The 22,212-nt window shown below is 38.1% G+C and overlaps 1 protein-coding gene across 3 annotated transcripts; it reads right to left on the bottom strand.

Annotated features, from left to right (window-relative positions):
* Window positions 1–1,177: 1,177 nt before the first annotated feature.
* LOC135211040 (guanine deaminase-like) lies at window positions 1,178–16,103 on the bottom strand. 3 transcript variants are annotated; one of them, XM_064244076.1, is made up of 11 exons: window positions 15,741–16,095; window positions 10,784–10,888; window positions 10,277–10,384; window positions 9,748–9,836; window positions 8,324–8,495; window positions 6,806–7,027; window positions 4,882–5,097; window positions 4,113–4,278; window positions 3,291–3,437; window positions 1,914–2,020; window positions 1,178–1,436 (listed from the first exon to the last, which is right to left on the bottom strand). In XM_064244076.1, the coding sequence occupies exons 2-11, from the start codon at window positions 10,838–10,840 to the stop codon at window positions 1,329–1,331; spliced, it is 1,392 nt and encodes a 463-aa protein (XP_064100146.1). In that variant the 5' UTR covers window positions 10,841–10,888; window positions 15,741–16,095; the 3' UTR covers window positions 1,178–1,328. The 3 variants fall into 3 exon arrangements, with proteins under 3 accessions (XP_064100146.1, XP_064100147.1, XP_064100148.1); XM_064244077.1 differs by lacking the exon at window positions 1,178–1,436 and adding an exon at window positions 2,741–2,831 and having other exon boundaries at window positions 15,741–16,103; XM_064244078.1 differs by lacking the exon at window positions 1,178–1,436 and adding an exon at window positions 2,745–2,831 and having other exon boundaries at window positions 1,925–2,020; window positions 15,741–16,103.
* Window positions 16,104–22,212: the final 6,109 nt, after the last annotated feature.

Genomic DNA, 22,212 nt, shown 5'->3' with positions numbered 1-22,212 from the left:
TCATTTCAGCGATCTCAAAAACTAGGGATTAGCTACTAATATCCATCGTTTTCGGTTATTTTTACTTTCACCCCTTTCTGACCCCCTGCCCCACAAGCCCCCTTTAGTGCTAGTGATGTCTTACCCCCATAGTATTCTTTCTCCAATGCTAATTTATATGTATACCAAGTTTGGCTGAAATGGCTCAGTGCATGTAAAAGTGTATGTGACACAAACAAACACTTCCATTTTCATATGCATAGATTAACACATCAGCCTGTTTTGTGGTCGATAGTATCTGTCATACTTTCATTTTCTTTCAGATTAAAAGGAATTGTATGCAAAGTAGGCCTATATGGAATAATGAAAAATAGGCCTATATGAACCACGCCACGCCTCCTTTGTAGTAGCGTTTACCAGCGGTTACCAGCGGTAAAATACAGAAATAAAATGTAAAACACGCTTTGGTAGTAGAAATAGGCATTACATTCTTAGAACATTCTTGAGGCTTGTATGCGTGGAGTTATTATAAGTGTGTGTACATGTTTTCCAATTATTTTTGGCGAACTTCCAAAGGGGACGTTGGTCCCTAACGGTTTTTCTTATTAAGCGTCCAGTGGAAATTCCAGCGTGGACATTTTTATACAATAATCGTTGTAAAGTTGGTTTTTCATTTGAATCGTCTCTCTCTCTCTCTACACATACACACACACATTCAGTCAGGTCAACCTTTCCTTGATACCTGCGCCAAGGCTTACAATTCTCAGTCATCTGGACTTTGGTTTCAACATTCTATACACTGTAAAACAGTTAATATAAGAGTTGTGATTTCAGTTATAGCTACAGTTATCCTTCCTGTTATTCATTGCAGATTCTTATCCTGAAACTATCAAATCACTCAACAGAGCAGTTTCAGGTCTTAAAATCATTGTAGTACTAGGTTTTTTAGACCGATACACAAAGTATTGGCAACACGAATCATCACTGAGCATCAAGAGAATTATCACATTCCCTTCACCCGAAATTCGACGACACTGGAGGAAAATCTTTTATGTGAAATTAACTGGAATTGTAATATAAAATTTATGCCAAAGGCCAAGCTATGGGACCTTTGAGGAGCGTTCCTTAACAACAACCAAATGATAGTACCATAGACTATGCACCTAATACTCTCACGGAAGGAAATGAACCAAACAAGACAAACCGACGTATTTATTCCAAAATTATAAGGATGTTCCATACAAGAAATACGACTACGCGATAATATCCTGTTTCCGTGTACAGCATAGCACCATTGGCCACCTCTCTCAGCTCAGTGGCTTTTACAACCGCACCACAGTCCTCAATCCTCACATAGGCCTACGGTCGTGGACCTTCACACCTGCCACATAGACCTCGATTATGTTACGATCGTCGCCGTTGAGTAGAAATCTCTGGATCCTGTCCTCGAGTGAATCCTGTAGGAGTAGAACGAATTATGTTAATTGTTATTATTAGCACTCTAAACATGCGTCTAATGCAAGCCTATAAACTCAGGTCAACTTTCCAGAACAAATTCTACACGATATGTCTGTTATTTACGTATCATTTATCGCTTCTTGCCCCCATTTTAAAGTTATTGTATGGTCATCTGTGCTGTAATATGGTAGTAATATAACCATCTACGTGAATGTTTAAGTATTTTGAATAATAATACTGTAATAATATTCACCATTTAACATGAAAAGTATCTACATGCCTTCAAAATTTCCATTAAATAAAACAACATATCGAAGTGGCATACAAAAGACACTTTTAATATCATTACTTATAATAACTATTTATTCATCAAGTGTAAAAAGATTCAATCTTCCTCAAAAATGCCACAGCACCAAAACTAACACCCAAAACACAGGATGAAAATTCTACTTGAATGAAAAGGAGAAACGCCCTACCTGGTCTTCGCAGTCAACTGGTGAATCTGCAACCCTCAGGTCGATGAGCAGAGCGTCAAATTCCTTGCCTACTTCAAAGTTGCCAATCTTGTCATCCATGGCCACCACTGCAATGTAGAACAAGTCTTGTAATTTAGAACAAGTCTTGGATAGCCTACGGCTTATTTATGATCATCATAAAAGGTTTCTTTTGGCCTTGGGGGCCTGTCTGGCTTATCTCGTGACTAGAATATATGAAAAAATGGTATACCAAGATTTTAGGACCATAAGAGTAGGAGAAATAAGATAATTAATCAATAATATACAAAGAATATAGAAGATGCTTCAGGTTGGAAAAGACAAGTTAGATTGCTTGGGCCTGCTTTGAAAATACAGCAGAAAGTGCATCAGGATTCTTGTTACAGAAACTGTAGAAATAGAGGCAGCCTTATAATACAGCAGAACAAAATGAAATACCAGTAGAAAGAGCAAGTGATATTACATATATTAGTGGATCCTGAAACAGCATTGACAGAGTACAGACAGACCATTTTGCTGGACAGTACAGAAGAAAGTGGTGAGAGATTCATTAAGCTAGAGATATTACTGTATCAAGAACAAGATGGACAGTTGCAGGGGTACGACTAAAAAGAACATAGTATTATTGTGGATGCTGTAGAAGATATGTACTGGAACATCTTAAAGGAGTACTGAGTGCATAAAGGATTTAAAGGTTGTCCAGTAAAACGACTGAAACGGGTTGCATCTGGTAGTCAATGGGACGTTCCAAAGAACCTATAGCAGTGCTAACTGTGCACTGCATGAGGTGCAATGACGGCCCTACTCACGCACGGGGGAAGGTGTGTAGGGTGTCAGACTAGTCCTGTGTATGGAATGGCTGTAAAATGCAAATGGAATAGCTGATTTCCAGCGCACAAACTGTAGAAGAAGAAAAAGTGGAGAAGACAGCTGGCCTTAAAGTAAACATACTTTTAATATCAAGTGAAATCTACACATACTCAAGAATTACAATTTTGGTGTTGTTTACCGTAACCTCTAGTTTTATCAAAAGAACTGGCTGCATGTTTCAGAACTAATGATAATAATGATATGAAAAAGGTCTACTTTCAGCAGATATGAGCACTGAAGAAAAGAGGGTATTAAGAAGAAATTAAAAGACTTTGTATAATAATATAATAATAATAATTACAATGATACAGTTGCATCCAAGGCACCCATATCTGCTATGAACATCGGCCTACTTTTAGCAGATGTGAGCACTAAAGACAAGAGACTACTACTAGGAGAGATTTGAATAGACTGTAATAATAATAATAATAATAATAATAATAATAATAATAATAATAATAATAATAATAATAATAATAATACACTGACCCTGAGCTCCTCCTAGCGTAGCCAGCCGAAAGATCTCAGACAGAGGAAGGTGTTGATGCTTGCTATCGAAAATCGTCAAGGTATTGGAAGTCTGAACCGCCTGACGAATACTGTCTAGTATTGAGGAGCTGTAACCGCCTGAACAATCTGTTAGAAGAGAGAGAGAGAGAGAGTCATTAATGTGACTGGAAACCTTGGGGGACTGGCAGCAACTCAATTTTCAGAAGCCTGCTTGTCTTTCTGTAAATATAGTCCCTTAAAGTTACTTACTTCGTCTTTATCTTCTTTGTTGATCCCTGGTAAGAACTTCATCTGATGCCAAAGAAATTTCAGAAATTGCAGACAATATAGAAAGACATTTCCCTAAGTAAAGAACTACTTGCATTTATATCTAAAACATTTTAACGGAAGGTAAGACAACTAGAAGGAACATTGTGTGGTTTGCAGTTGCTCAAGATCCCTGCGAGGTAGCCCTATTGAAGAATAGGTCTTTGGGCTGAAGGAGTATTTGAGGGTGGCTAGCTAAGGTCCCCTGTGACTGGTAGCTTCCCTGGTTATTACATAGGGTTTTAAGTAAGGGGAGGATTGCTGGTAGGTTAACCAGTTTTCAAAACAATCTGGGCATATTTTCAATCTCATACAGATAGTGTACCTACATTCCTCATTTATTTGGTTAAACCTACATTCCTCTTACTTTAAACAACATCTGCAGTACTTTAATTAGTCATGAAATTCTAAACAACAAATAATGAACCTGATACTCACCTGTCCCAAGTTCCAAGTTGACAATTCTAAATAACAAATCACTAGGCCAATGCTCACCCGTCCCAAGTCCCACTTTGATTCCGCTGTCCAGCAACCGTCTGACGTTGCAGAGTCCAGATCGTATCGAGATGTTGGAATTTGGACAGTGAGAGATTCCTACGCCGCTCTCCTTCAGTGTCCTGACTTCGGCATCATCCAGCCAAACGCCATGGGCCATAATTGTCTTTGGGTGTACAATCTCGTTATAAGCTATACTATCTTAAACCCTTACTCTACTGTATCATTAGGAAGTACAATCTTGTTATATGCTATTCAGTCTTAAACTCTCACGGTTTCATGTTTCCAACATATTGCAAAATTTAAAATATACGCATATTAGTAGCACCTCAGCTCAGCAGATGCTTTGGGAGTCAGGCATCTCCATTAAGTAACAAAGTCCCTGTGTTATAGCTGCACTTGAATATTTTCTAGATATCTTACAATTAAGAACATTTACAAATAGTTCCTAGCCTAAACTGACCTGCGCTTTGCCCTTAACATACAATTTAAGACATATAACTAAGAATGCACTGCATCTAAAATGGCAGCATAAGAGAAAATTATCATAGTGTGGTAGCTGATAAGTACAGAAGTCTGTTAAGGTCTTAAGCTGAGGTTTTTTGTTTGTTTGTTTGTTTGTATGGTTTTTTCACATTGCATGGAACCAGTGGTTATTCAGCAACGGGACCAACGGCTTTACGTGACTTCCAAACCATGTCTAAAGCTGAGGTGTTACTGTATAACATCAATATAAACGTATTAACTAATAAAGTATGATGCACCTTACCTTAGGGCCTAACAGTTCGCACTTGTGATAAACGTCTGTATACGATTCCGACCAGGGAAACAGCTCTTTGACCCAAGATAACTCTGGCCTGGTCTCACTCAAGTGGCTCTGAACGTGACACTGGTACTTTTTGGCTAGCTGACCCAGAGCCTTCAGCTGTTCTGCATGACAAGTAGGAGCAAATCGAGGAGTGACAATTGGGAGTACCAGCGGAGTCTGTAAGTCATTTTGCATGCTAAGCTGAATTACGAAGTTTTGTTACGTTTTATAAAGTGCATGGAACAATCTAGAAGCCTATTTTATACAAATCTAGGTAATTCCCCATTAATCTTTAAAAATATGCTATTCCTTACATTACAATATCACTTTGATGATGCACCAAAGTTCAGATGAGGTAACATAACAGACCTCCTTTGGAAAATAGTATGATTTGTGGGTAGAAGACCCTTTTTCCAACAGGTTAAATTCAATACGACTGATGCATCAGCTGCATTCAACTTGTATATATATCTATTTTCCATCTCATGACTGTTCTTTCTCTTTTACTGCATTCCTCTGGTGACTCTCCTATATTTGTCATTCTTTCCTGAATGGGGAGGTAACATTTGATGGTGGGAATTTAATAAAATCAATACAAAAAGTCCAAGTTGCAGAGTAACACCGACCCAGGTTTTTTTAATCTGTACCATGTTCCCTGGGTAAGTCATTTGAGTTTCTGTGCCACCTTCTACTCAGGATCTAATAAGCCTGATCACTCCAAAAGACAGGCGTAGACTGATCTGCAGTGGTGAGTCCGACTCCTTATTTACTAGGTGATCACTGGGAGTCAGGATGCTGATTGGTCACTGACTGACTGAGAATATAATCTCGCACTCTGATTGGCTGGCAAGGTTTTCTGACAAGCCAATGTAGCTTGAATGGTTACAGTGTTGCAGCCTTGTTGAACATTAGGGACAGTGCTGGCAGTATTACAGTACGACTTCATGGCTGCTTACAGCTGTTACACCACCAGTCCAATGCACATCGTGTTTCCTTTTTGACCTGCATTATTGGTGGGTATCCTGCCACGAGGAACAGCTTTGATAGTAGTCCTCTTATATCTGGATGGGCACTTGTAGTCTCCCTGTTAAGGCACAGGCCGTGGGTGGTTTGAATGAGTGAGTGTAGGTATGTAAACATGTTTTCAAACCACCAAGTGTGGGAGACAATGACAAGGAAATGTGAGCTGGCTACTGCTGCTGCTATCAACTTTGTAGGCCAGACAATTATATTCTTGAAGCACAGTAACAAGGATAGAGCAATCATGAGAAAGATCAAAACATACGAACTGAAAGCAGCAGATGCCACAGTCATATTCAGTTTCACTGATATTTCTATCATTACCATTATAAAAAAAAAAAAATGCTCGCCCAAACTACTGAGTCACATTCCTAGGTTCACAGAGAGCTGAACTTCAAGAATTGTTCTTAAACTGAATGCAAATTTGAGCAAGACAGAGTTGAAGAAGCTGCACAGCTAGGCAGAAAGAGAGCAGAGGGAATGGGTGAGCTAAAACAGAAAGAATGAAGTTGTATGCTGGAATAAGTGCGAAAGAACATGCTATGTAGATTAACATCAACCATGCATCTGATGTCTAGGCCCTTCCCTTACGACGCTCCTGATTGGCTGTTGATAAGCCAATCACAAAGGCTAAAAACTCTCAGTCTCTCGAGAGTTCACATAGGCAGGATGCATGTTCCTCTTCTCCTGAGGGATATGTCTTTCAAAAGTATTCCTCAGGAGAGGTAGAACATACATCCTGCCTATGTGAACTTTCTCCAGAGACTGAGGTTTTCCTTACAGCCCTGTGAGTGGCTTATCAACAGCCAATCAGGAGCGTCGTAAGGGACTGGCCTAGACATCAGATGCACGTCTGGAAACTTACATTCAGGCTCCTGACGTAGAGTATGAATTCTTCATTTTCCTTGACGCACTCTTCCAAGGAGTTTTCCCTGTAGTAATCTGGAGAGTTCATCAGCATGCTGACTTTCCCCACCAGGCCTCGCTGACCTTTCTCTCTCACCGTGTCAGCCAATATTTTGGTCGCCGGTAAATGCAGAGAGGCAAAATAGGACGCAGTTGTTGTGCCGTTACGAAGTAGGCGGTCCTGCAGAGGAAGAGGGATTGTTACTGAAAGTGTAAGATCAACATTGGGTCACAAAATAAAGCTTGGGGTTGTCACACATTATGGCCTCACTTGTCACAACAAATCTTGAATCCGAATGGGGGAATAAATGAAGAACCTTTTCCTTTCATTGGAGATTAGAACTCACTTACATCATGTTAGAGAGAACCTGGCCTAATACACCATGCAGCAACAAGGATATACGTCAACTTTTTTAAGTTTTCTTCTGGATATTGAAAAAGAGACCCACAAAATTACTGTGTATAACATGTTCACTTATAATTATTATTTTACTCCACACTCGAGTACTTTCAGGCCCTATCTGTGTCTTTTTTTCAAGAGATGTGTAGGTTGTCAGCCTGGGTCGAGACTGCTGGGCCTTAACCCAGGGTGAACAACCTACACATCTCTTGAAAAAGGGCCACAGGTAGGGCCTGAAAGTACTCGAGTTGAGAAAAGTACAATGTAAATACTTATAAGTAAGCACGTTATACACAGTCATTTTGCGGGTTTCTTTTTCAAGGATATACATGTTTATCAGCCTGTACTACCTCAGGTATCTTCTGATTTCAGATCCTTTTCACTACAGCTGGAATAGACCCAAACTCATGATCCTAACAGAACTATGGAGGAAAGGGAACCTTCTTCATTCATTCTTAGAGATCCACATAAAATAATCCGTGAGGGAATAGAGCAATTAATATATTAATATATATTTGTGTGTGCATCTGTGCTAGTTATAGATTAGTGTGATGTGTGTGTACGTTCAAAACCCACCATGGAACATAGAGTTTAACTGAATAGAGAATTCAGGCTAAAGGCCAAGCACTGGGACCTAAGAGGTCATTCAGGAAATAGTAACAAGGAGGAAAATCTCGCAGTTGCACTTTGGACATTCAGGACAGTAATACCTGGATAAATGGGACAGTTACCACAGTAGTATTTGGATAAAAAGGGGCAGTCACCACAGTAATACCTGGATAAATCATTTGTTAGGATAGGGTGTGGAAAGTAAGATGGCAGAAAGAGACTATGAAAGGAGGTGCAGTAAAGGGAACCTTAGATTCAAGGCTTGCAGTGATGTAAGAATAACCAAAAATGTGTGAGGAAACTGAGAAGCCAAGCTGTTATGGCTATTAAAATTCCACGTACAGTATAGTAACCCTATTGCAAACTGAAGTGTTGAACTGCCTTGCTGTCAGCATAAACTAACTTGTGGGTCATTGTATCTGCTTCACAAACCTCATATTTCCATTTAGGAGAAAGAAATATACCTACTACGACTCTCGGGTAGAGCTGCTTCGCATAATTCTCGTCTGAAAGTCTAGCCTCAGTCGGGAAAGTGTAGTTCTGCAGCCAATCCAAAAGTGGAAGGTTCAGTTTCAGCCCGTTGTTGGGGAACTGGGGGGCGTGGATGTGGGTGTCGATGAACCCGGGAATCATAAACTGGCTGAAAGCGGTCAAAAGGTTAAAATTAACTTAGGACTGAAAAGCATACAGTATATAATGCTTACAGGACATCAAAGGGTGTACAGTTCCTGGATGGAACTAAAATGATGAAAATCTTTACACACAGACTCACACTTGTCACCTGTCACTGAATAGGGAGGCAGTGTAATGTTCACAGGACATCAAAGGGTGTACAGTTTCAGGATGGAGCGAAGCCAATGAAAATCTTTACACATAGACTCACACATCACTGAATAGGTGAAGCAAGGGAGGTAGCAGGGTATTTGTTAAATAATGCTAAGAGACTTGGAATGTCTATGGAAAATCAACTGTGATGGGGACTGTTGAACCAACTGAGCTTTATGGAAGTGAGGTATGCATGGTGAATTCTGATTGTAAAAATGGCTGCAGATGATGAGATGATGTTTTTAGGGGAGTATATTTGCTGAGTAAAGCATTGAAAGGGAAAAATGCTGCGATACCCTGATGCGGGGTAAATCCTTAGGATATGTGAAAGGATAAATCAGTGTGTGCTTAGATAGTGTGGCCATGTTGAAAGAACTGATGAGCTTTTTGTGTAGGTGTAGAAACTGGGTAATGCTGAGTAGGTTTTCTTCTGCGCGGAGGTGCAACAGTTAAAATGTGATTATTTAAACATGAATATGACAAAAACAGGATGCCTGTGGTGTTGTCTCTCTCTCTCTCTCTCTCTCTCTCTCTCTCTCTCTCTCTCTCTCTCTCTCTCTCTCTCTAAACACCATTTCCTCTTTATAAAAGATGATATCGAAGTTGTCCGAGATAATAATATGTTCTGATTCCTATACTGCTTATAGATAAAAATTCCAAGTTGCAATGATTATATCTAGAAAAATATGTCACTATTTTTTTTCAAGCTAAACCATTCTCTTGAGTACTTTTAATAAAGATAGAATTGTACTTTAAGAGCACCTTTCAGCATCATTGCTCTAAGAAGCCAAAGTTATTTTTGTATTAGTACAAAATTCATGTGCCAAACTCTGTTAAGAAAGCATCGCATACGAACACTAAAACTATTTCAGTTCTAGTTTTGTAATGTGCCTGCTTGGGGCAAGATCTGCCAGAAGACACTATAAAAGATGGCTGGAAATGTGTTTGTATGATGGCACTCTGAGTCTTAAGCAATGGACGAGGTGGTGAAACTCTTGGTCCAATCAGCCTCATAATATGTTTGCATGACGCTGTGGTTCTAGTAGAATCAAATGAAATACCATTACCTGTCAGGCATGAGAGTAACATTTGAATCAGGAACCTTGTACATTTCCTTGATCTCCTCCAACTTCTCCATGGGCTCCAGAAACGCGATCTGAAAAGAGGATGTTTTATCCTAAAGGCCAATTCGAAGGGTTGAACTAATGCCCACATCTATCTCAGCCGTAGTTTAAAAGGTTTCTGTGGCATAGTACAAGTGATATACGCACAAGGTTTTTGTTGTGCAGGAGGAACTGCGCAACAAAAACCATATGCCTAGGTCACTTGGCACCAAGGGTTATCCATGTCAAGTAATACCCAAAAGTTGGAATGCAGTAGTGGAATAACTGTAAATGAAGTTCTGCAAACTTAATATATGTCTCACCATTTAAGGAAACAGAGAAGAAATTTGAAATTTAAATACAGCTGACTCAGCAATTGTTCTTAGTACCACAGCACTAGCTGAGCGTCTCCTGTTACAATTAAATCTGTGCCATTAACATGTTACAAATGGATAGAACTAAACAGATTAAAAAGTTACATCAAAATACTTACATGCTGTGAAGAAACCCCCAGAATGGTATTCGTCAGCATGACCATCGGGTCATCTTTGGTCGCGTGTATGAAGCTCCCCACGAAGAGGCGCAGATCTGAGGCCTTGCCCTGGAAGATATGAATTTAAGCAAAAAATACTAGCTCACCCAGCTTTTCTAGTCAGTTAAACCAGAGTCCTGGTCTTGCAGCTAGTTTACACACATAGAAACATGCATACTTGCATATACATATATATATATATATATATATATATATATATATATATATTATATATATATATACACACATCAATGTATGAAGACATGTGGACTTTGAGCTATACATCTTAAAATCTGGTTTATCTACACTAACAGACAATTTCACTCCCCAATATGTATGTGTAAGGTAATGCTCAAACCCCTTAAATGTATGTCTAGACATACATGCACACATGTGTGTGCATGTACTGCGTACACCGGTATGAGCACGTACGCAGAACAGATTTACCAAACAGGGAACTGAACTTACATTCTGAAGCCTTCTTCTGGCGCTTCTTGGAACTTCGCCGGAGCTGGAGCGATCCATGAGTCCCGGTTGAGGTCTTCGGAGGCGAACAGCGAACAGCCGCCTTCCCTGTGAAATATTACAGAAATACTAAACAAAAATTATATGTAACTGACAAATCCACATTGTGTCACACAAACAGCACGATTTTGGTCTCACAAGTTCACAACATCAATGTATGAAGACAAAATAAGAAGATATAAACAATGCACAAGCACGAGTCTTCAACTGGAACGTGGTTTTTATGGTGTGGGGTTCTGGGTTGCATCCTGCCTCCTTAGGAGTCAGTCACTTTTCTCAATATGTGCGCTGTTTCCAGGAGCACACTCTTCCGCGTGAGTCCTGGAGCTATTTCGGCAACTATAGTTTTTCCAGGTTCCTTTCCAGGGATCTTGGGATCGTGCCTAGTGTTCCTATGATTATGGGTATACAATTTTCACTGGCATATCCCATATCCTCATTTCTATTTTCAGGTCTTGATACTTATCAATTTTTCCTCTTTCTTTCTCATCTACTCTGGTGTCCCATGGTATTGTGACATCAATGAGTGATACATAAGTCTTTTATTATTATTATTATTATTATTATTATTATTATTATTATTATTATTATTATTATTATTATTATTTTATTATTATTATTATTATTCAAAAGATGAAACCTATTTATATGGAACAAACCCACAGAGGTCATTGACGTGGAATTCAAGCTTCCAAAAAATATGGTGTCCATTAGGAAGAAGTTTCCATGCAACGTAAAAACACCATACGTACAAACAAAAACAAAACAAACAATTAGGAAGAAGTAAGAGGAAGTAAAGGGAAATTCAATACAAGTTAGACATACAGAAGGTGGGCCAATATTTTGAAAACAATTTCGACTACCAAATACAATAAATAAATAAATAAATCGATTTGATAAAGAAATCTTACTGAAACATCTTGCCTTTTTTCCACTTTTCTGTTATCAGTTATCCGCAGAAAGGTAGCTTTTCTTATCCGAGTACTTTCTCGTGTCGGTGACACTTTCTACGAGAGAAATCTTTAACCTTTCAATCACCAGGCAGTGCTTTTATGTTGAACTTTTGAGTTGAAGTCAAAGCTTCATTTGATGATAACTCGGTATAGCCTGTAACCTCCGTACACAATGTGACATGCGACAACAATTAGGTTTGTTTTATTAATTGCAAATAACTTTTTTACTTGAATTGTCGAGAGATGTAGAGTATACTAACCTCTATATAGCTCAAGATGCTTAAGATGTTAAGGTGTCAGCTATGCCTTGGTATATTTCAATAGTTTACGTGTAAGATTATGCCAGACAGAGAATCGATGACTAGACCATGTAACTCATATTTACTTAATATATTTATCTGGTGAAGCCGAGATCAGCTGTCACCTTGAAAACTCAAGTACTCACAGAGTGATAAGTGGAGTCTCAGGGGATATTATGTTTATAATATGTATGTGTGTGCATGTGTGTGTGACAGAGTTCTGCAAGGCTCTTTGACTTCTTGTCCTTGACTTAGGACAAGAAGTCTTATCTCTTTCCTTCGTGGATCTTCTCTTTATTCATATAATACTCATCAAGTTCCATTTTTTCGTGATTCAGGCGTCCCATTTTCTATCTAGCCACAAAAATATGGGTAAACATAGGCCTATCCAATTAAAGTAAGAATACTAACGCTAATCTTACGCTAGTCCCATAGACCAAGAACCCAAACTGCAATTTCGATAGAGGCCCGAATAAAAGGAAGCCATAGGCCTATCCCTCAAAGTAAGAATAATTCCATTCATTATAAGCTAGTCCCATTGGCTACCTGGGCTTAAAAAGAAGAAAAAAAAAACGGGAAAGCCATAGGTCTACCCCAGAAAGTACTATGTATTAACGTTGTTAAACTAGACACATAAACCAGGAGCCCAAGACTATTAATATTAATTATACATAGGCCGGGAACCCATCTACATTTCTACCGGGGCTCGAAAAAAAGAAGCTATAGGCCTATCCAATAAAGTAAGAATACTAACGTTAATTTCACGCTAGTCCTATAGACCATTTTCTACCTAACTCAAACAATAAAACGGGAAAACTATAGGCCTACGCCTTAAAGTATTAATAACTAAAGTTCACGAGTATATACACATGCAAGAACAGTCTGTCACGACCACCACAAATTCGACAATAGCGCACGTAGCCCACCTCAGACCACTTTACATTCTTTATCATCTTACGCAACCAGGATGACATCCCCTTAACAAGTGGATATGGTTGCGTAAACGATGAACACCCTACCGCGCTCTGCCAAAATTATTCTTATGGCTAAATTATTCATACATTTCCCTCGAGAAGTTCACTTCCGGGAGTGATTTTAACCACTAGTAATTGAATAGCTTCTCAGATAAATTGAGCGACGGTATATACTTAGTTTTTGAAGGACCAAATTCGGCCTTTCCAGACATTGCGTCACACTCTCATATGGCAACACGCGTCTCGCTCGTGGGACGAAAACTCGTTTTACATCAGCTAAGCGTGTTTCTCTCTCTCTCTCTCTCTCTCTCTCTCTCTCTCTCTCTCTCTCTCTCTCTCTCTCTCTCTCTCTCTCTTACACACACATATATTTACATATGTGCGTATATATATAACGAAACAGAAGAGCTTCGCCCAATCAACTTGGTATGTATATAGGCCTAAACGAAACCTATATAAATATGACAATAAAATACAACAAAAAATTAATTCTATAGTAAAATACTGTTTATCAATTAAGTCGTTATCGAGAGAGAGAGAGAGAGAGAGAGAGAGAGAGAGAGAGAAAATGCGGTCGCTTTTTTTTTATCAGATGTTATTGAAATAGTCACAGTGTCATCTTAACTTCTCTATATTTTCAGGCTTTCTTTAGACACATCGTCACTACAAGACCTAAGATCGATATAGGGACGACATTCTAACGGCCGCGCATGGATTCGAATCCCTTTTCCGGGTCATTTTAAAAACGTAATTTAAAAGGGAAAAAAAAGTGAAACGAGTATTTGACGTCAGCTAAATCCAGAAACTGAACCTTTTTGTATTATTAGTATTTAGACTCAATATTCACGGAGAATTGTTATTAGCAACAATTAAACACTGTAAATTATATATTTTTGTAATGGGATAAATATCAATTAGTCGAACTCGAATCACTTTTATCTAGAGGATATTTATACTGACTTACATCATAATCTGCCGAGGATAGGCCTATGTCCTCGTGCAGTTTGGGATGCAATGGCTACCCAATCAAAAAGCTAGAATAATGTTATGAAATATATATTATGTCTCATCAAGCAACAAAACCGAACGTCCAAAGCATAAAAGATATATTTTACGCACATTACTTGACAACGAATCATATAAACGTAACAATAGCTACAGATAGACCGATGTTATCCAAGCCACGCATTTTGAATATGAGATTTTAAAACTTTCAGATTTGCAGCCCCGAATATATATAGGTAGAAAGATTCCACTTGATTATTTAGATATTAATATAATATCAGACTTTTATTTCTTAGCAGAGTACGATGTATAATTCTTCGGAAGTCTCCCTGCTCACGTAATCATTGGTGCAGGTGGTCCGTTAAGAGTCAAACAGGACTAGATAAGAAGTTCACTGATAAGGCCGGGAGCATATTGAGATGCAGGCGACACAGGCAACGCAGCGCAGAGCAGGGCAGAAAACTGATTTCACTATTTTAAATGGAAGCGCACACATTGTCAAGCAGGACAGCACAGCTTAGGGGCAGACCTGCTTCGGCCTGCGTCACGCAATGTTTGAAACGCAGTTTTCTGCGCACATGCGGCACAGGAGGTAACTTGCTCAGTAATCCACATGATATCATCCTCTGACTAACAACGAGAGCGTACGGACATTTGATGATGATAGTAGTTCGGTCGAAGAAGGGAACCAACAACTCATCACTGCTCTGCTCTGCTCAAGGAATCAATCTTAATAAATCATGAAGAGAGAGTTAAACAGAGAGCACTTGATAGGAAAAAAAAATTATGAAAAATTTAGACAGGAAGAAAGAGATCCCCTTTACCATTTTCCTGACCATCGACGGCAAAAATGCCACCAGCCTTCTGACAGACGTTCGGCTCCGTGGACATAGAAACAAAATTATATATATATATATATATTTCACTGATTTCTTAATCCTATTCTGTCCCGTAACGTTGAAATATGACCAATTAATGCCACAGATTTTAATAATGTTGATAAGAGATCAAATACAAACTACCAATTCTCTCACTGTCAGTCGTATATCTAAAGTTTGTAGTTAACTTCATTTTTAATGCATTATCAATTCATTATCATCATTGTTGTTATATTATATACTTGGTGTTCATACGAATAGTTACATCACTTGGTGATTATAGGCATATCTTAACGACGAACCAGGAAATCTATCACTTAAGAGGACGTCACTTTCACTTAAACAAGACGAGTTATAATACCCGATGCGTATTTGTGAAATACATATATTCGTGTTAGTGTGAGTACGTAGTGTTCGTGCACATGCCTGTGTGTGCGATTGTTTTATTTATTTATTTTTTTTTTTACTTGAAGCGCAGGTAATATTTTTCATTCATTGTTTCAGGAGCGTAGAACATACCATGATAAGCATTTCAATACTAATTTAATTTCTCAAAAGTATCAGGTCACACTTGACGTTTACTTATGCTGCTACGAACGAGGTTAAATCGAAATTAAACTTAATTTTGAAAATTTGTAAGTGCACTTAAGCCTGGATAACTCGCTCCATTTTGAGTTGAAAGAAACATATCCGTCCTTCCTTACGGATTTTACCTTAATCCTTATAATAACTCATTCTTAGACTATTAAGTTGTACAAATAAAATAAAAACTTTGATTTGTTAATACTCACTCTCCCGGAAATAAACTCCAGTCACAAAAACAACTATATAACAAGTAACGTAGGTCTTGAAAATGTCGCAAACAGCACTAGAAGGTCTTCCTAATATTCTCACGACCACAGAAGTATAGTCCCCACTGACTGCAGCCTGTCTGAATACTGACGGTAAGCCTGACGCAGTCACTGTCTGTGTCTGTAAAAGACTGTAAACTGCAAAGGCTTAGAGGCAGCAGCAGCAGCCAACCCCCCTAAGGTTTTAAGTACTGAACAAGGGAGAGAGAGAGAGAGTGGGAGAAGGATGTTGAACCACTTATCCGTCCTCAAGATACTACGTATACCTAGACCCACCAGGGCGAACTCGAACCTGAAAATAGGTTTTGTCAATCCCCAATTTCCCCCCCACATTCTCTCTCCAACAACCCCTCCTTCGCCCCCACCTTTTATGAATGTTTACCAGCCATCACACACCCACCCCCCACAATCCCCCCACCACAAGTTTTTGCTCCCACCGCTACCTCCCACTTATCTTCGATGGTGGATTCCACGTCTGGCAGCCTCGTCTTAAAATGCATCGGCTTTTCTTCGTTTATTTCCGGCCTTCTGTCGGCAGCGACTGTCCAATATACTTAAAATAGTATATTTGCTCTTATCTAACACACCTGTCGGCATTTAAATGTGCCTTTTTGCGGCAATATCTTTACCCAAACGAGACCATGAAACATGTGCATACTGCATATCGCCGTGACGTTGCCGTCCTAAGATTTACAAAATCCGGTTCTGTTTTAACAGAGCTACGAGGAACCTAACATATATATATATATATATATATATATATATATATATATATATATATATATATATATATGTGTGTGTGTGTGTGTGTGTGTGTGTGTTGTGTGTGTGTATACACGAAGGGTTTTACTGCATTTAACTGTAACATGAATCGATTATAAATTTTGTAACCAGATTTAAGACATTTAATTTTAATTTAAAGCTGGATTATTCAAATTATTCATTTTGTCGTGAGCGAAATATAACGTAAAGAGATATCTTGTGGCTTGAGGCAATGTTGGTTCAAAGACCTGCGAGGTACTCTACTGGGGTGGGTTCGTTTTTCCCCAAACAATGGAGCTTTACTTCTATAAATGTCATAGCATATATAGGTACAATATACAAGATGAAATACTGGAAAATGTTATTTCAGTTATATTAAGAAGACAAATTGTGTATGCGATCTATGTCCTGCTACCCGATTAGATGTTACTAATTTTATTCACATGTCTCATTTCTTTGCAATTCCTGGTGTACTTCACGTATAACAATCATTCTACCACCTTGTTACTATTCCTACGTAGTAATTATTGTTCTTTTACTAATCACTCCTACTTATTCCTAATGTTTAGATTCGATAATGATACCGGTAACTCAGAATCTTATGAACTACGTAAATCCACATTTTCACTTTTACATTTTATACTTAAAAACTGGTATATAAGTGTTTAAACGCAAACAACGGTAGAGGGGATACCTCACTTATCAAAAAATGATAAATACATCGATAGAGAGAGAGAGAGAAAAATGTATTAAGATGCAAAGAGAACTCAATTAGTAGACTGAAAACACTTTTTAACAGTGTCAGTTCCTCTCCCAATTTACACAGCTGTTTTTCAAACTAAAATAATTTTTCAAACTAAAATAATTTTTTCATTGTTGTGTAGTACAGCTCTCTCCGCAGACCACGCACGGCAGAGTTTTAATTGTTTACAAAGACTGTGATGAAAAAACCAAGGCAGAGAGAGAGAGAGAGAGAGAGAGAGAGAGAGAGAGAGAGAGAGAGAGAGAGCTAAGAACTAATAGTACTTGACAGAGAGAGAGAGAGATAATAGTATTTGAGAGAGAGAGAGAGAGAGAGAGAGAGAGAGAGAGAGAGAGAGAGAGAGAGAGAGAGAGAGAGTTAGCTAAGAACTAATAGTATTTAACAGAGAGAGCGAAGAGAGAGAGATAGAGTGAAAACTAAGTTAATAGTATTTAAGAGAGAGAGAGAGAGAGAGAGAGAGAGAGAGAGAGAGAGAGAGAACTATAGTCGATTCATTTAAGGTAGATTCTTGCGCCTACGAGACGTTTGTTTGGCGGCCTCTGATTGGCTGGTACCGGGAGGTAGGCCGCTCGCTCATTGTGTCATATTTTCGTCTGTGACTTAGAAAACATGCAGTATGTTTATATTTCTTCATTTATCTCACGTTTTCCCAAAGATAATAAAGTTTTGGTCATCCCAAAGGGTTCGGTATTAATTGTACAACTAAATAATCTTTTCCTGAAACCAATTAGATAAAACACAAAGGAATTACAACAAGTAAAAGTGAAGAGAAAAATTTTCAATCTTTACACCTGTTTTTATTTATCATCGGATTTTTAATAAGTCATACGATCAAGATGAGTTAAAACTTGTATTTTCATACAATAAAATCACCCTGAATACGCTGGTGCTTTCAGATTTTGGATGCGTCTAATATGTGAAGAGAAAATGAAGAATATGTCTTATTATGTTGCAGCCGTACTTGACTCAGCCTGATAGGAAGTCAATCTTTCTTAATTATTTGTGGTTTATTACTTCACTGAGATTATTTATTATTTCATATCACTCAAGTAGGTCTCTGATGTCTCTTTCATTTGAAGATATATTCATAAAATAAAATTAGAAACAATATCTTGAAACAACCTGATTAAAGTTTGGGCTGAGTTGAAGAGTGTGAAGTCGTCTTTCCACAGATTTCAACTTCTTTGCTGGATTGAATTCGCGCCCGCATGGGTCTGAGCTAACGGTACCAGATGCATCCATCTGATTATTATTATTTTTTTCCTTATCAGATATGCCCAGACATACTATATGATATTGGATTTAAAATGTTCGACAGTTATAATGGAAATTCTGTGTATCTATTTTCAGAAAATGTAATAATATAACATGGTAAATATTGTCGAAACTGCAACCTTTTATATCGCTAATTGGCAACTCAAATCTCTCGCTGAGGAGACAAACGCAACGACGACGCCTTGCAGATCTCATTCTCTCAGCAATACCGTCAAACTTGAATGATTGAATCATTTACTGATGCAACATAATAAGACATATTCTTCATTTTCTCCTCACATTTTACACGCATCCAAAATCTGAAAGCACCAGCGTATCCAGGGTGAATTTGTTGTATGAAAACACAAGTTTTATTTTATCTTAATCGCGTTAATGATGCGAAATCCGATGATAAATAAAAACAGGTATAAAGAATCAAATGCTTCTCTATTCACTTTTACTCGTTGTAATTCCTTTGTGTTTTATCTTATTGATTTCAGGAAAAGATGACTTAGTTGCACAATTAATACCGAATCCTATGGTATGAGCAAAATTTTCCTATCTTGAGCAAAGCGTGAGTTGATTGAAGAAATATAAACATAATATTGCTAGTTTTCTAAGCCACAGTAGAAAATAATGAGACTGAGTGAGCGGCCTACCTCCCGGTACCAGCCAATCAGAGGCCGCCAAACAAACGTCTCGTAGGCGCAAGAATCTACCTTAAATGAATTGACTATAATATTATTTGAGAGAGAACTAATAGTACTTGAGAGAGAGAGAGAGAGAGAGAGAGAGAGAGAGTGTGTGTGTGTGTGTGTGTGTGTGTGTGTGTGTGTGTGAGCTAAGAACTAATAGTACTTGACAGAGAGAGAGAGAGAGATAATAGTATTTGGGAGAGAGAGAGAGAGAGAGAGAGAGAGAGAGAGAGAGAGAGAGAGAGAGCAAAATTAATAGTATTTGAGAGAGAGAGAGAGAGAGAGAGAGAGAGAGAGCTAAGAACTAATAGTACTTGACAGAGAGAGAGAGAGAGAGAGGAGAAAGATAAAAGTATTTGAGAGAGAGAGAGAGCTAAGTTAATAGTATTTGTGTGAGAGAGAGAGAGAGAGAGAGAGAGAGAGAGAGACGAGAGAGCTAAGATAACAGTACTTGACAGAGAGAGAGAGAGAGAGAGAGAGAGAGAGAGAGAGAGAGAGAGAGAGATAATAGTATTGGGGGGGAGAGAGAGAGAGAGAGCGAGCTACGAACTAATAGTACTTGAGAGAGAGAGAGAGAGAGAGAGAGAGAGAGAGAGAGAGAGAGAGAGAGAGATAAAGTTAGCTAAGAACTAATAGTATCTAACAGAGAGAGCGAAGAGATGAGAGAGATAGAGAGTGAAAACTAAGTTAATAGTATTTGTGATGAGAGAGAGAGAGAGAGAGAGAGAGAGAGAGAGAGAGAGAGAGAGAGAGAGAAACCCTATAGTTCGAATCCTGGCAGGAGCAGAAGCCGATTAGTTATAACTCCCTTTGGGTATAAGTTATTATTATTATTATTATTATTATTATTATTATTATTATTATTATTATTATTATTAAGGAATCTTACAACATAAACAATAAAACCCCACCTTTCATAGCAAGACGCCGAATAGCTCAAAAAATCAAACTTTAGGCGCATGTGGGGACGAGCAAATCTAGTTTACAAATATCTTTAATCATTTTTCGGGGTTATTGTTGCTGGAAAGTGTAACCGACGAGAATTTGAGTAAATATTTAGAAGTACTTTAAAGTAAAGTAAAACTAAAGACGATTAGAATTGTAATAAACTAGGGAAGAAAGCTTTGAACGTCACTCGAACAGTGTACTGTGCCCGCAACTGTGTTTGTGTAGTGACTGAGCGCTATAGGAACCAAGAACAATGGCGCCTAATGATTGGATTACACCTTCACCAGCAAACTGCAGATTCCCAGGCGATAATGATGAAGCACGAACTAAAGGCTTTCATTCTCCTTGTTAAAGGCCACCTCTAGCGTTCAGATACGACTGCGCGGCTGCGCCTGAACGTTAATGTGAAATGCCTGCGCAGTTTTGTTCTCCCTGAGCAGGCGACCCTGTAGCACAAGTATTTTTGCTCTGCTCAGTGTGGTTAAAGCTAAATTAATGATGTAACAATATTTATTTATTTATTTATTAATAACTGATGCGGATCTCGGATTACTATTCGTTTATTATAATTTTGGATTTTTTTCCCACAGGATACATAATTTTTTTTAACGAAGGTGGCACCATATCATTCCTGGATGTCTTGAAGATTTCTTAGAAGTCTGTGAGATTAGGTGTTATATTGGGTGACTAAAATCCAAAAACTATCATAGCTGATTAACAAATAAAAGGGAGTTTCGCATTGTAGACTGAAATATGGTTATTACACCTTAAATACAGCGAATATTCAACATAGCAAAGTTAAGCGAAACAAGACCATAGGCCTATGGTCTATGAACGAGAATACGATACGTACGTATTTCACTTTTAAAACATTATAATCATAATTTACCATGAAGTGTTCTTCAAAATTGTTACTCATACTGACAACAAGGATCAAATATTCTGTTAAAAAAGTGGTAACGTATACCCACAGATAAGCCATTGTTTTACCAACGAAAATGAAAAACATACGATATATTCTATTAGAAATAATTTTTCTTTACTGTTTAATAAGCACATTATTAATTATTTTACATTTTCATTCTAATAAATAAATCATGATATCCTATCCTAAAATTCCTGTATATTCAACTCAACGAGAAAGCACTCCCACCCCCCCCACAACAACAACAGTGTAGTTAGTAGGCTTACTCCCCGAGTATGCGGAAACCGTATTGTTAGTGGTGGAGGCAAGCCCATAAGAATGATAGGTCTAGGGCTGTTTAATAATAAAAAAAAAAACAAATTACTGTCAACAGAATATATATAAGCAATGTGACCATTTTCTTGTCCCAAGTTTAACACTCGGCAATAAAAAACATTAAATTTTTTCAGCTGAGCATATATGTAATACTGACTTAAAAGGATACACTTGTATAAAAACACACTTAATCATTACTCACAAATATAACATTCAGCTCGTTCGGAGACTAATTATTCAGTCTCTATAGAAAAGAAGGTTAATCTGATATTTTAAGTCAAGGTTATGATTCACAACGAACTGTTCCACACGTGATAAGGATTTTTAATTGACTTTGGATAAAAGGATTTCTCTCTCTCTCTCTCTCTCTCTCTCTCTCTCTCTCTCTCTCTCTCTCTCTCTCTCTCTCTCTCTCTCTCAGTATCTGCTATTGTGTGCCTTATTAATTTAAATAATCCACCCCATACAATTTATTTATAGAGAATCTCTCTCTCTCTCTCTCTCTCTCTCTCTCTCTCTCTCTCTCTCTCTCTCTCTCTCTCTCTCTCTCTCTCTCTCTCTCTAATTGTCCTCAGAATTTCACCAGCGAAAGATTGATGATGTTAGCAAGGTTACTAAAAAAAGTAGTTGTTTATAATAATAAAAAAAACCTACTGTGCTATATAACTTCAGCCTACATCTTCCTGATCCCAAGAAGTTAAGTAATGTGTCTCAAATCCTCTCACGGCTTTTTTCTTCATTTAGTGTCGC

This window comes from Macrobrachium nipponense, chromosome 4 (genome assembly GCF_015104395.2).
Source record: "Macrobrachium nipponense isolate FS-2020 chromosome 4, ASM1510439v2, whole genome shotgun sequence".
NCBI lineage: Eukaryota > Metazoa > Arthropoda > Malacostraca > Decapoda > Palaemonidae > Macrobrachium > Macrobrachium nipponense.
Note: the sequence above shows the minus strand (reverse complement) of the source record. Positions and strands in the feature narration are given on the sequence as shown.